Source organism: Haliaeetus albicilla, chromosome 7, assembly GCF_947461875.1.
Source record: "Haliaeetus albicilla chromosome 7, bHalAlb1.1, whole genome shotgun sequence".
Lineage (NCBI taxonomy): Eukaryota > Metazoa > Chordata > Aves > Accipitriformes > Accipitridae > Haliaeetus > Haliaeetus albicilla.
Window position 1 is genome coordinate 44487210 of NC_091489.1, and position 15290 is coordinate 44502499.

Here is a 15290-nt window from a genome sequence, read left to right on the forward strand (position 1 = left end):
CTGAGCAGAAGGGAACCGGCAGGGCTCTCCGGAAAAGCCAATTCTCACAATACAGAGCTGATGGGATTTCTATGCAGAAGGAGGCAGAGAGGGGCAGGGGTGAGGGAGCCGAGCGCGTCCCAGACAATTGCTCTGCCGGCGCTAACGTGCGGATAAATAGCCAGTGCCGACATCTGCTGAGAAATACCTTCCCCACTCCACACCGAGAATTGCAATCTAATAATATCCCATCTGCCCCCCTCCCCTTCTCCATCCCTCCCCCACCCAATTACCGAGCCTGACATTATCCGTCATCTTCCCTTTGTGTCGGCGAGAATCCAAATGCAGACGCCGGGAAATTAATAATAATTGTTGTGTCAAAATGCGGGATGTAATCAGGATGCGGCGTGGAAGCTAATACAAACACAAACAAATGGTATTTATCCTCCCGAAAGATCCCTCCCCTCCCTTCCCTAAGGGCCACTGATGATAATACTCATGGAAGAGATGAATCAGTGCTAATATAGGGATTAGGAATAGATCCCAAACCCCAGCCTGGGCTGCAATCAAAAGAAGCGCTCTTAATTGAAATTAGAGCTGGGATTTCTGCGCCTCTGCAGAGATGGGTTAAGCCCATCGGGGCTAAACAGAAGGGAAAATAAAAATAGCATCTTTATTCGAGAACAAGAAGGTGGGCAATGAGAAAAAAGATCCTCTCCAGCTTTGGCACACCTGGTTTTCACAGCCCTCGCTTTTGAGGCTGGGTTTTGTCCCAGCACCGATTCCCGCAGGCAGGGCAGAGACAACGCGCTCCCGCTTCTCACACAGGCATTTCTCTCCCTTTTCAGCTCGAGCGCAGGTTCAGAAAGGATATTTCAAGATCAAACCGTGCCTCCCCTGCTCCTGAGACCCGGGGCGAGCTGAGCTCAGGGTCCTGTTCCCTACCCTTTCCTGAAACTTTTTACCACTCTGCAAGTGAAACGTGCTCTTTACCCTGATGCGCACGCTAGCGAAGATAAGTGCCCTCGCTTTTATTCCTTTCATTCAGCAGCCAAGACGTGCGAGCACGAAAGGTGAGGGACAGACCACCAGAAAAAAGGCACAACTCCTGCTTTTACTGCTGCTTCAACTCCCGCGTCCCTCTGTACCCTGGGACTGCTATCCTAAGCAGCAGAAAGACAGCTTCATCTCCTGCTGGCTCACCCCAACAAGCAGCCCCAAGCTAAGCACATCTTAACATCTGCCATTTATTCAGAGGGGCTGAATGCTTCCTAACTCCCAGTCCCAGATAAAAGGGATGCTTAGGAGCCAGGTACTTCAACAGCAGCATCTCCCTCTCTTTCCAAAGGTCTTGGTTACGACTGACTCCTCTTACCTTCTCTTTCCCAGCCCTAAGCATCATCCTGAGTGATCTCTCTCCATGGATGTTACTCAAAGGAGTCTCACACACATGAGAAGCGGAAAATAGGATCCAGCCACGGTTTATTCCCACGAGCGTATTAGCAATTCCTGTGCTTTAATTCCAAATTAGACTTTACTGCTAAAACCAGGTTTCTAAATACTTGGCTTGGGAACGGTGCCACAGTCTGTGCCTTCCACTAGCAGATATGAACCTAGACTAAAACCAAGCCTAAAAATAAATCGGCCAGGTCAAACACTCCTGCTCCCACCAAAGGTTGGGATTTGGGTCTGACCTTCAGCGATCTCGCTCTGGCTTCCTCCACCTCCAGTCTCCCCTGCCCATAGCCCAGTTCAGCAAAAAGCCTAGCCAGCAATATCACACTTCCAGAGCTGAGAGGCAGAGAAGAAACCCTCTGCGAAGCTGCCTGCGAGCCTGTGCAGACTTAATTCATCTGCTCGGCAGCGGCAAGTTCTCCAGGGCAACCCAAGGGGTTGCAGGTCAGGAGAGACTCAGTCGAGTATGGCCAGTTGGAGATGACTTAGATGCATTCCTACTTCCCATCTAAACTTTCGATATATCTACAGTGTCCTCTCCAGGAAAAGCTGGCACAACAGCAAACATGAGTGCATTCAAGAAAACATAGCAGCAAATGCTGATATTGCTGTTCACCCCAGCTGCGTCGCTCTGCGATGATGCTGTGGATTTTACAAGTGTCCTTGCATCCCAGCCAGACTTTGATTTATCCCTCCAAGCTGCAGAAAGCTTTGCAGACCCCGAGCTGACTAGACAGTTGTAACGACCAAGATTTCAGGCAGCGATCTGGTCATACAGGGACCAGAGTTTTGAAGACCGCCCATAAACTTCCTCCATAGCTTTCAATTGTACAGTCAATTACAAGCGTGCCAGCGATCTGGTGAGGACACCTTTGGATTAGCCTTAAGACTAGACTTGGAGAGCAGCTCCCAGCTCTGAAGAGCCTGGCTCATCACATATTGAGCCACTGAATCCAGTACAGGTCTTGAGGCCGGTCCAGAGCTAAATTGATTTTAAACACAGGCACCATCTAGAAATTCGGCACTTTTGCAGCCAGATACATTTGGAGTTGGTTTGCAGCTGGGCAGAGAAGACCATTCGGAGTTTGGGCATGTACAGCTAAATGAGCTCCCCAAGGTTGCACAGCGGGGTGGGGATTTATCCCATCCACCTTCTGCTCCCCAAAACTTGGCTATCTGGTCCAACACAGAAATCTGGCTCCTCCATCAGGAGCGGAGGTTGATGCCTCTAAAAAACCCTTAGCTAAGGATGATACGAACTGTGCTTTGGCACTGCCTCTCTCCCTGCTAACCACCCGACACATGGGCTGGACCGCAGCCTTCACGCCCCAGAGCTGCCGTAGCAAATTACGATACCCCACCTAAAGAGACTTAGCAGAAAAGCGAAGCCCTGAGAAGTTCTTGTTCCTCCTGCCACCTCTAAACGTGCACTTTATTCCCAGGCTGATTTTCCTGTCTGTAAAGCACATGTCCGCACCGTCGGCATCCTGAGGCTGGACAGCCTCCAAGCCCTCCTCCCAGCTGTACCGTCCCCTTGCCGAGCCGGTGCTGTGCCTACTCGATCCCTCTCGAGTCACAAATTACAACAGCAAAAGAGGAGCTGGGTGAGGACGAGCTTGCAAGACACGGCTGCCCCGCAGCAAACCCCGCGCCCACGGCAGGGCTTGCAGCTGGATCATGGATTGTTGCAAGCATGAAAATTCATTCATATGAATTTGGAATATAATACCTGACACAAGATGTATCACTGCTGCCACGCTGCAATCCCAGATAAGGACACAGCAGTAACAGATGGAGGAACAAGGCACTTATCTTGTTAGCTGATGGATTTATCTCTCCTTCCCCCACCCTTCCCTACATATTCCATAGTGTGCAGAGAGCCACGTTCCTTGGCAGAGCAGCATATGGAGCACGAATTGATTTCTTCCTAACACCCCCTCCACACTTTAATTCAATAAGAGCTGGAGTGGCGGATAAACAGCTTGTTGTGCTAGGAAAATTTCAAAACAGTCAAGAAAATGTCAAACTGTCTTTTTTATGAGTGCCTTTTTTTTTTCTTTTTTCTTTTTTTTTTTTCTTTTCCTTTTTCTTTTCCCCCTCCTCCTCGGGTGCTCAGCACAGCAGCTGGCAGCGAGGAGCTCCGTGTCTGGAGAGAGCGGTCCTTCGCCGGCTGCGGGGAGGCAGGCAACGGAGCATCTTCTGTCAGGCCAGTCCATGGCAGAAGGTGGCTTCAGTCCCATCCTTGGATGGAAGCTGGGAACAGAGCGGCTCTGGGTAAAAGATTAGGCAGATGGTTTCATCTGGCAGCTCCCTTAATCTCATTACTGGAGCTGGTGGAAGTTTTTAATGTGATCTCTCTTTCCTTCTCTACCCTCACCCCATTCAAAATGTCTTTTTCCCCAAAAAAGAGACACGTATTTCCATGGTGGTTTCTTTGTTAAGCACGAATAAAAACTTAAAAAAAAAAAAAAAAAAGCCATTTTTTGTGTCCTCTCCCTCTCTTTCAGTGCTTTATTTTTGCTCTGAAAAGGAGGAAAAAGCACAATCACACATTTTCTGGATCTTGCTTAAAAATATGGAGCATTTTGGAAATACCAGGGACATGCTTCTGAAGACCACAAGCTGCCTTATGTGCTCTTGCCCTGCAGACCCCCGTGCAATGCCACCTTTGCTGGTAACCTAAGCGGAGGCAACGGCTACGGCTTGGGAGTTTACCTGGGGACACAGAGATCTGACCCAGAGTGGACGCCACCACGTCCCACTGCTAAGGGTCCCTGCGGGTCTCCAGACTCGCAGACCTCTCCCAAGCACCTTGCCCCAGCTATTCCTCATGCAGCTGCCTGTTCCCTTCCACCCTGTAAATCAGCCTTAATCTCCTCCCAAACACACCACCTCATCACTCCCCTTCTTCCCAGCTCTCCCCATGCCTGCCACAGCTTGCTCATCTAAAGGCTTCTTGCAAGACAAAAGCCTTCATGCTTCTCCTCCCATGGCCATGCATCCTTTCTGCAGCTCATCTCCCTCACCGTTCAGCTACCACGAACCTCTCTGCAGAGCAGAGACCACCAGAGCCCCAAAGCTCAGCCTAAGACCATGCACAGCCCCAGCCATCCCTGGCTTACAGCACGCAGCTCCCAGCACTGGGTGAAAACCACCTCCAAGTCAGTTTGGAGGAGGTGTTGGAAGAATGAGACCCAGTCGATTGAAAAAAATTTTGAAAAAAGTATTTTGGAAAAAAAAACGGCGCGAGCACGAGGACAGAAAAGGGCAATGTGCTCCCACAAATGGCACCAAAGCCAATGGATTCCCAAGCAGCTCAACAGAAGACCTCACTTAACTGAATGAATTAAAAAGTGCCCCCTAAGAAATGCTTTGTTTCCTTCAAAACTTCTCCTACAAAGTCTCCGCACTGATACAGAAGCGACACGCGGAGAAGACCCCGCGCACCCATGGTTAGACACCGTCGGTGGCCTCAGCACCCTGGTCAGGATGCCACACCAGCACCATCTTATCCCGCAGCACTAGCAACTGCTGCTGTAGGTCAAGCAAGGAACTGGCATCTGCAAACCCCAGTCCAGGACAGTATCACCCACAGACCCACTGGGGAACCGAAATAAAGGCAGTCAAACCCACAGGGCAGGCAGCAACATGATGCTGGGCATTACACGTCCCTGCAGGGCGAGGATGCAAGAGAGAAAGCAGCTGCTGTTAACGTGCTGCAGCAGCACATGGGCAAACGGCAACTTGGGTTGGGCGCTCGCTGCGCAGGAGCTGGGCTTATTTTGGGGGGAGAATGGGCCCGCAGCAACGTGCCCAAGGGAGCAGGGCTCCGTCCTGCTGCTTTCCACCTCCCTGCCGTCTGCCTGCTGCTGTGCCAGAAGACGAAAGCTGTCTCCCCACCCCCTCTGCAGCAGAGCAGTGCAGAAGGCTGCAGGATCCTGCAGGGAGACAGCGTGTTTAGCATGCAGGAGGGAGCGCGGAGCAAAAGCCGTCTCGTGCCACGGTGCACAAGGCCTGCCAAGCAGCTGGCCAGAAGCAGCAAAACACTGCTGGAAGGAGCGGGGTGGGGGGTGGATTCGTAGCCCCTCCGCTGCTCCCCCTCTTCTTCCCATTTAGCTCACGGCTGCGAAGTCGCCCTTGGGTTTGGTGCCTAACCCCTCTGCCTCAGTTTCCCTCTGCAAAGCAGCAGTGACAGTTCAGAGCAGCGGGGTGACGATCCCACCACCCCTCCTGCTGCAGCCCCAAACTGTTGGGCAGGAGCATCAAGGACCTGATCTCTTTGCTCCTGGAGCATCACTTCTTCGCTCCATCCATTCCTCCCCAATTGCAGCTCCTGCCAGCTTGCACTAGGGACCCACAACCCCTAAGGACAGCGGCAGCACCCAGGTGATGCATCCTGGCCAGCAACCACCCCATGCCACAGCCCACAGCCCAGGCTTTGAGCCCTCCTCCTCCTCTGCAGGCTGGGGCTCGTCCCCTCCGAGCCTTACCTGCCATCAAGCATCCCCACCTCGTCCCTTCCCCGCCTGCCTTCACGGCCACGCTGGGGAGGGGACCACCGAGGACGGCTGGTCCCCGTTTGATGACAGTGCCTCTGGTCGGCTCCAACCCCCCCGCATCCACCTCCTCTCCCAAAGGGGATGGCAAGCCCCTGCCCCCCCCCCCCCCGCCCGGCATGGGACCCTTTCAAACGTGCCCCTTTCAAGCGAGGCTCTCGCCAAGCACCCAATTACGGCTCCATGACCAAGGATGAAAAGCTGCTCTCCAGAGCATCCTGTTTTCTCTCTCTTTTATTTTTTTTTTCCCACTCCCTTCTCATGAGGTTAAAGAGCTAAAGACCAACTCAGAGACAGATAATAGAGTGACAGTGCCTCATAAAAAAGCAGCCGAAGCTTTGGAGAAAGCTGGCATACGGTGCATTAGGGATTTCTGTCGCGGCAGCTGGGAGTAACAGTGACCCTCTGAACTCAATTTGCTCCACGGCTTTAAAATGAAGGAAAGCCTTTGGACTGTCAAACTTCTCTTCTGGCTTCCAAGGGTGGCTGCAGACTCCAGCACAAGCTTTCGGGGGCCCAGGGCACTCCTGACCCTAAAGCTATTGCTCTTGGTTCATACCTGGGGATGGAGGTGGCATCCCAAACCCTACAGGGATGAGGTTAGGCGGGACGCAGTGCAAAAGGGAGTGCAACACTGAGCCCTGGGGTGTGGATACATCTATTTCTTCAATACAAAGTGGTAGCAACCCTTTAGAGGATGACTTGCAGGCAATGGCCCTCCTTACTGTTCCCCTTACCCCAACCCAGCAAGAGAAGAGGGGCGAGGGGGGGAACTCGTGCAAGGTTCGTGCCGCAGCAGCGTGGCTGGAGGTGGGAGGCGCGGGGCTACCCTTGCAGTCGCCAGTCGCATGCAAATAGCTCAGCGCCGCTGCACAAACCCATCACATTCCCCTCTGCCGCTGCCTTTTTTTTTTTTAAATGAGTAGAAATTCTTCCCACTACGCATTAGCGCCCAACGTAATGGTGCAAAGCATTTTTCATTTATCATCATAATGCCAGTCAAACGAACCCCCTAATAACATAAATGCAAGAGGAAAGCTATTAGAGTTTATTTGTGCAGTGGCTTTGAACTCGTCCCCACTGCTCCAACTGTGTAACTGGAAGGGATGGATGGAGCTTGCATCTTTAGGCCCTTTCATTGAAAGCTATTCCTCAGCTAGCCAGAGTCTTTCCTTACAGACCACTGCAACCCTGCGCATGTTGCCGTATTTGCTGAATTATCAAAATAAATACCTGAACACCTGAAATAATCCAGTCCTGTTTAGAATCACAAACAGCCACCGAGACCTTTTGTGCCTTTCCACAGGTACGATGTGCTTCAAGTCGAGGTACTAGGGAACACACCCGGCTATTAGCGCTCACCTTCAGCTAAAGATCTCCAAATTCTTTGCCTGCTATTCCTCCCATGCATACCTGAAAATAGGCATTTACCTTCCACACCACACAGCCCTGCGCGGACTCCCTATCCCAGCTCTGCACCTCCATCAAGCACCGTCAGAGCTTCTCTGATGCAGCTCAGCCCAGACCTCCTCCTCTGTGATCCACAGACCGTACACACTAAGGAGACCAGTGCTCATCCAATAGCTCTACTGACACTGGTAAGGCTTATTTACACGAGGAAACTTGCCTATATATAAAAGTACTTGGAAGATTCAAGTCGTTCCTCTATACAGCTCTTTGCTCTCCTTTGCTGCAGTCATTCCCATCCTAGGGTTTCACCACAAGCATCTCTCCCCCCTGCCTTGCAGGTCCATCCTCATCACTCCAGGTCTAGCCCTCAGCATCCACCCCCAAGATCTTCCAGCTTAACTTGTCCCAACAGCTCTCGTGCCACAGCAGCTGTGTCCTGGAGAGCCATTGCAAGGCATTTCATTTTATATACAATAAATTCCTCATTAAGCCTAAACTAAATGCGTATTTCAGAACCTACGAGTGAGAGCAAACTGTTCAGTCTTATGCTTTATTAAACAAAAACCTTTGTGTGCAAAAAGCCTTGGTGCCAAATCACAGCCCTGCTGATGGGGCCGAGCTATTCCCAACCGTACAGTAACCGGCGTGTCAAGATGTGCAATGCTGGCAGAGAGGACCTGCACTGCGGAGGGAAACAGAACAGCGCCCACCTGACAAATTAGTTTACTCATTAAGTTAAGAAGCCTATTTTGCTCGACTTCTACAAATCAGCATGCTTAGCAGTCAGAAAACTTCCAAGGAAGGGATGTGCCTAGTGCAGTTGCAAGCCAGCAGGAGCCCCAGCTATTGCCACCACTGTGCAAGAGTGAGCCTTCTCCCCTTCACCACGCTGTCCATTGGAGCAGAGAAAATTCACTGTATATGTGATGGGATAGTAAGAAATCTAAGGCTTGGAGAGATGGGAGGACAGCATGCACACTGGGTTGGAGCTACGGTGGAGGGCTGCTGGTTTAGCAACTGAGCAGCAGCGCCAAGGAGGGACCCATCCCCATGGTATAGGTTCGGGATAAGGTGCTGCCAACGACGCACAGCCCGTGGTGTGGAAGAGCATCCCCGTGCGAAAACCAGCAGGCAACGCTGGGAACCAGGCTGAGTGCAGAGAGGTGCTCGCCAGCCCCCTGCCTGTCATCCGCCCATGGCCAGAACCAACAAGCTATCAACCATCTCCCCCTTCTGCTCTTGCAGCCTTACAAAGCAACAAAATTAACCAGCAATAAAATCTAGATGTATTTACAAAGCTCTACCCCTGCTTCTCAGTTTGCAGTTGATGGGCTCTGGGACACAGGCTTTGCAAAGAGCTTCCCTGGGTGCAGAGGTGTGGCTGGAGCCGAGAGGGAGGGGAGAAGGGGTGGGAGACAAAACTTGGGTGGAAAGATGATGACATGAATTGAGAGCAAGAGTCACGGCAGAGGAGGGCTCACAAGAAGGGAAGACAATAAAACCCAGGAAAGCGGACAGAGATTAATGAGTGTTTCCCAAATATGATAATTTCTGGACATCAACACATTAAATTTAATATCCTCATGGGCTACTGAGAAGGACTACATCTCTCTGACCCTGTGCACGGAGGGGAGAGGGTCCCAGCCAGCTTTGCAGGACCCAGGCACTGCCAGCTCAGCCTGTGGCACGCCTGCCTGAGCTTTTGTGTGCACAGGGGTTGTATTTTCTGCAGCATAACTGCATTTGTGCCTCCTCTGCAGCAGCGCATCCAGCTGTCAGCAGCCGGGCTTCGCGGAGATGCCAAACTGCACCCATTGTGCATGGCTAAGCGGGCGTTAGCCACCCGCACTCCATCCAGACAGGGAACATCTGGACGGAGGCTCAGCCCTGAAATCCCTGTGTTTAACCCCAACCCAACCACACAAGCCAGCCAGGGGTTTCTGCAGGGTTTAACTCCGCCATGGCTGGTGCCAGCATTTTGCACAAGCAAAGCCTACGCAGTTGTGGTTTCTCAGGCACTGCTGGAGGGGCCGATTGTGCCCTTATTCTCACGGTAGACTCAAAAGGAAATAGGATTGTTTTCCCGAGATTATTCAGACTGAGTCTGTTGTTGCAATCTCAGACTTTGCTGGGTGTCTCTCAACACCGTTCAGCCACTCTGCAACCATCTCCACGTGCGCATCCAAGCCCTGCACGAACCACACTTGAGCTGCCACAGACCGGCCTTGCCTGCTTTAAAAAAGCTACCACAAAGCCCATGGGAAAGGGGACTCCCTCCCGCTATCTCCACAGAAACCACTGAAGCAGACGGATCTGCTCTAGCAACCATCAGTGCGCCCTGCTGCGACCCCTCGGCTTGTGACCGCAGCTACTTCGCAGGTCTCATCTCTGCCAGAGGCTGCTCCCAGACAGACCCATTGCTCCCGAGTCAGACAGTTTGACCGGCACTGCGGTCCCTGTCAGCTCCCCACCAAGATTTGTGGGCTGTGCAGAATTGCTTTATTGGTCTTTAAAGGTCTTTGCCAACCCGGCCCCACGTATCTTTGTTATGGAGGATGGGATTCACTTCACCCAAGCCTGCTGCCTTAAAGTTCAGAGTCAAGTGTAAGCTATTTTTGCCTTCTCGGCCGCTATGACAGTCGCTGGCTCGGTGACAAGAAGCATGCCTGGGGCCCCAACGCAGCCCCACGGGGTCTGCCACGGCCACCAAAGCCTTACAGCCACCACGGACGGGGCATTGACGCAGGAGGCTCTGCCAGCACAAAGCAGCAGCAGAGAGGTAAGCTAGTCCTTCCTACAAGGAGCCAGACACATGCAGACATGTGCCACGTGGTTTGGACAAGCAGCCGAGGTGACCAAGATGACGGCAAACCGCCTAATGTCCTCAGCTGGAATAGGACACAACCAGGAGAGCCCTCAACCCAAAACGTGCAAGCACAAGACAGGGAAGGCATGGAGAGGATGAGAGCCAAGGGCACAGGTGCTCCATCCCTGGCAAGCCCTTACCAAACCAAGAACCAAGGGACAGACAGAAGGACACACAGTACTTAAAAGGACACGGCAACACGGCAGGACACAGTCCATCAAGCCCCTATTATGCATTCAAGGGAGCTCAGCGTTTGGGAAGGTGCAGGGAAAAGCCTGAGACTGGGGTCTGCCTAGTAGAGACGGACTGCCGGCTTTAAGGGGGAAGGTAATTTGGGTGAGAGTGGTGATGAAATGATAGAGTTCACAACCCGATGGAAAGAAAGCTGCGGAATAAGGATAACAGACTTCAAAAGCCAGATTTCAACAAATTCAGGAAGCTGGTAGATGGGGGTCTCCTGGGAAAATAATCTTAAGGTACAAAGAAGGGGAGAGCTGCCAGTTACTGAAAGAGACTATATTACATGCACAATAGCAGGCTATCCCCATGCAAAGGGAAGACAGGAAGCATAGTAAGAGGCTGCTATGGCTGAATCGGGAGCCATTCAGTGACCTAGAAATAAAGAAGGAACCATGGAAAAAAAAAAAACAAAATACGGAAACAAGGACTCATAATTAGGGATGGGTATAACAGAAGCGCAATAGCATACAGGGATAAAGTCAGCAGCACTAACATGCAAAACAAGTTTCAATCAGCGAGGGACACGCGAGGAGAACAAAAAGGCTCTTGGATGTGTTCAAAGGAAGAGGAAAAGGAAGGTTAGGTCCATTACCAAGCAGGTGAGGAAAGCATGCAGCAGAGATCTTCACTGTCATGTTTGGTTTTATCTGTATGAAGGAAGGTATATGGTGAGCAGACAGCTCCAAAATATGTGTTAACAGGGAGCTGGGCATTCACACCAGAGGAGGGAGGGAAAGAAGAGGGTTAAAACAAATAAGCTGGCAGAGACTGAGGAAAGTCTCCTGAGAGTGCTGAAAAATCGAGCCGAATCATTCCTGAGCCACCAGCGCTGCTCTTTGGGAGTTCATGGAGGCTAGCAGAAAGGGCAAGAAATCTTCATATCTTTAAGAAAAAAAGCCGAGAGCTGTAGGCAATCAGCTCAACTTCAATCACTGGGAAGATACTAAAACAAACGATGAAACTATCACAGCTTGTAAGTCCCAGGAATTTAATAAAGTGAGGGGAAAAAAAAAAAAAAAAAACCACAACCACCACCAACACGAGTTTGTCAAGAACTGATCATGTCAAACCAACCTAATTTCCACCTTGACAGGATAACTAGACTTGGTGGATAAGAGGAAAGCTGTAGACATGATATACCTTGACTTTAATAAGGCTTCTGATGCCAGTCCCACACGGCACCCTCCGAGGAAAGTTGAGGAAACAGAATCTGGATGTAATCACTGAGGCTAGGGGCAGAGGGGAGGAGGGATAACAGCCTGTTGACAAAGCGCTCTCAAAGAGTGCTTATCTATTATTTACAACCAAGCTAGGAGGGCAACCTACAGTGGGATTCCTCTGGGACATGTCCCCAGCCCCGCTCTCTCCAACATTTGCATTTAACAGTTTGCATTACAGATCCAGGAGCATGCTTATTACGATTTGTAGATGATGCCAAGCTAGGAGGAGAGGGGCTGGAATGGCTCCAAGGGTAGGACCAGAATCTCAAAGCACCTCTGGAACCAAGCAATAGGAAATCCAATACGTACAAGCATGATGTGCTACACTTAGGGAGGAGAAATCAAATGCACCTATAAAAACAAGGAAGACTGGCTAGGGAACCATGTGCAGAAGAGGACCAGAGTGTTACAGCAGACCACAAACTACAACAGAATCAACCAGGCTACAGAAGACGTTACGTTAACATGAGCATTGTAAGAAGGACAAAGGAGAACTGGTTTGCTCCACTTGGTTTAAAAAGCAAGGCCTCAGCTGCAGTACTTCATCCCGAGGTGGTCATCACGCTTTCAGAAAGCTAAAGGTTAAGTCACTGTGGTTTAACATGTTAGCACCTACCCACTGACCTGCACTAACCATGTCGTCTTCCTCCACGGCACATCTGGCTCCGCCGAACCTGCAGCTGAAGGTTCCCTTTCTTTTCAGGTCAATCTAAACTGCATTTGCCACAGTGCAAGACACACATTTCTAACTGATGTGATGCAATTGATTGCACGTCCGAGCCACGGACGTGTCGGGGTGAGGCCACAGAATAGCAATGAAACTGATGAGAGAAGCAGACAACTCTAGAGAAAGATGAAAGACGCTGGGGTTTGCTTTGTCACTAAAAGAAAAGATTGAGCAAGACACTACAGCGCTCTTCCCTTACATAAATACCATACGAAGGAAGTGATGACTAATCATTTGCTGCACCCTTTTGAAGAGGCAGAAGAAGCAAACAGCCTAATTTGCTGCAGAGATTTTGGTTCGGTATGTGCAGTAACTTTCACTCAGGCTCGTGAAACCCTTGAGGAAGGTCTGCAGGAAGGTATCCCACCTCCATCACCAAGGAGCAGCTCAGTTGCCCATGAAGGATGTCCCACGTGTGCCCAACTCCACTCCAGGGCAACATCAGCTGGGATTCCATCTAGCCCTGCCGTTTTGTAAGCCTACAGAGGTTATTCGGCAGCACGCTAAGACACAGCAAGCTTTCAGGTTTCACAAACATGTTACAATAGCATAACAACGGACTGGACTGTGAACTGTTTCTTCCCGCTGGCAAGCGACTGCCGTACAAGTAATCTCCGCAACGTCAATGAGATCCGTCTGCGAGCACCTGCTCACCAGTGGGAACAAGGGCTCCACCGTCCAAGACGGAGTGACCCCACAAATCACAGCAAGCCGCACTCAGCACTTTTATTCTTTATGTTACAGTTCAGACAGCTCCATTATTTATCCAGATTACTTATTCATGTTCTATTTCCAGGGACAACCCGCTTCACTGGATAGAGTTATCACAGTCTCTTGTCTCTACTCACCCCCAGCCCTTGTCCCCCCTTTACATGGTATTTGGCCATGGTGCTCCCACTGTTCATGTATTAATGCTGGCTTTGACTAGAGAGGCATCCCATCTGACTCAGCCCATCACGGGTGACCAGCCCCCATCTGTCCCCTCTCTCACACCACTCAAGGGTTCTGACAAGGGGAGGATTGAAAGAGCTCAGCCAAAAATGACAGCTAAGTCTCAGACACTGACTGACAGAAGCACTGAAAATTTCCTGAGGCAACTCAATCAGACCAGGTTTTCCAGCCATCTTTAGAAACTGAGGAAGCTAAACCAATTCAGACAAATATCACTCCTACCTGGAGAGAAAGCAAGGCCTGTTCATTAAGAGCAGGGTGGCTGCCGGCTTGAATTCAACAGAGATATCCAACATATTTCTGATGTCCCCCAGCACCACGGTATTTTAATCACCCTCATTTCAAGGCTGCACCTTGGAGTGCAGACGGACTTTTATCCGTTTAGCAAAAATTTGAAGGCTGAAAGGTTATTGTGGTGGGTCAGTACCTGTCTCCAAGCTGACTTAGAGCACACCATTTTTCCCCAGGCAAGCGAGACACCAGGTCAGACCTCTGGGCACAGCTCTACCTCTCAGACAAGCCCCCATCACCCAAGCTGAATGGCACTGGTGGCTCCTGAAGCCAGCCAGCTCTGCGAAACATGTCCTCCCTCCCTTGGGGGGCTCAGTTACCCTATCTGACTCACTGACACACTAAAGTTTCACGCCCTGTGAGAAAGCATTTAGAGAAGGAAAAGTATTTCTAAGAGCAAAACATGTCATTGCCAGAACTTGTGATTGCTCCTCTGCCAAGCCCTGTGCAGATCCTGGGGCTCCAGGTACCATCAGTTCAAACCCACATCTGCAACATCAGTCCTCTCCATCACATCTCCTCCCTATGGCACATACAATTTTCCCAAGACCACACTGAGGTGGGAGGAAAAAAAAAACACAACCCTCAAAACAACGAAATTAATTCCCTTAACAAAATGCTTAACTCTTGTTAAACAAAGGGAGGTTTCTCCAAGGAGCGATTACAATCGGAGCAGCAGCCTAACTAGGCTTCAGACAGCACTCCAGGCACACATTCCTGACTGTCAGACAGCACTCTGCAAGGTTTGCACCCTATTGCAACGGGTGCTGAGCACCTCCAAGCGCACACAGCAGAGTTTAGGTCACTGCTGGCTTCAGCAAGAACTGAAAACACTAAATACCTGAGCCAGAAGCACTCTCAAGCTAGAATATCAGGTGCAACAATTTTTAGTGACTTGCTCAGTTTTTCACCATTCTTGCTAAAAAATAAACCCAAAAACTGGCAAGAGCAAGAACTCCAATTGACCCTGTGTGTTCATCTCTCCTCTCCGGCTTCATCACACATATCCTCATGGGCACGATCTGTGCACGTCACAGACCTCCTAACCAAACACATCACCACCACCACCAAGGCATTTCATGACCTACAAGAAGACATCTACTTCCAGGTCACTTAAGAGAGCTACAACAAGCGTGAAGTCCGAAGAAACCACATGCTGAGTGCCATAAATACTCCCAGCTCCAACTTCCAGCTTCTTCTCTGAGCTGTCCTTTGAGGTGCAGAACAGCGGCAGCTGCTGAGAGATGCTCTAATCAGTGCATCTAATTTCAAACAGCGTAAGGACCATGTTATGCCTTGGGATAAACGTGAAAGGCTGCCATTGAAGTGAAAGAGAGGTACACACTTCAGAAGCTGGAATTTGGCCTCAAAAAAAGTCACTAAAACTAAAATATGAAAGTGCATTTAAAAACATAATAAGGCAGATCAGCAATCAAACAGAGCAGCTTGCTGGGGGACTGATAAGTGAGGAGGATTCCAGGGGCAGCTACCACTACTGAAAGAAGGCCAAAAAGGCCTTGTTTAGAGTAAAAACCACTTCTGAGCCAAAATACAGCATGGAAATTCATTTTTTCTCATGCATTTTCCATGAGACA

General features: G+C 50.4%; 1 protein-coding gene across 2 annotated transcripts in view; it reads right to left on the minus strand.

The window, feature by feature from the left end:
- Window positions 1–15290, minus strand: part of LOC138686197 (protein CEPU-1) — a 350752-nt gene that overhangs the window by 314818 nt on the left and 20644 nt on the right. The window contains exon 1 of one of the 2 annotated variants that reach the window (XM_069788159.1): window positions 273–309. The exons of the other annotated variant lie outside the window; for it this stretch is intronic. Within the exon in view, the coding sequence (XP_069644260.1) occupies window positions 273–294 (22 nt within the window). The 5' untranslated portion in view covers window positions 295–309. Of the gene's footprint in view, window positions 1–272; window positions 310–15290 lie in introns of those variants that run through there. 2 annotated transcript variants of the gene reach the window in all.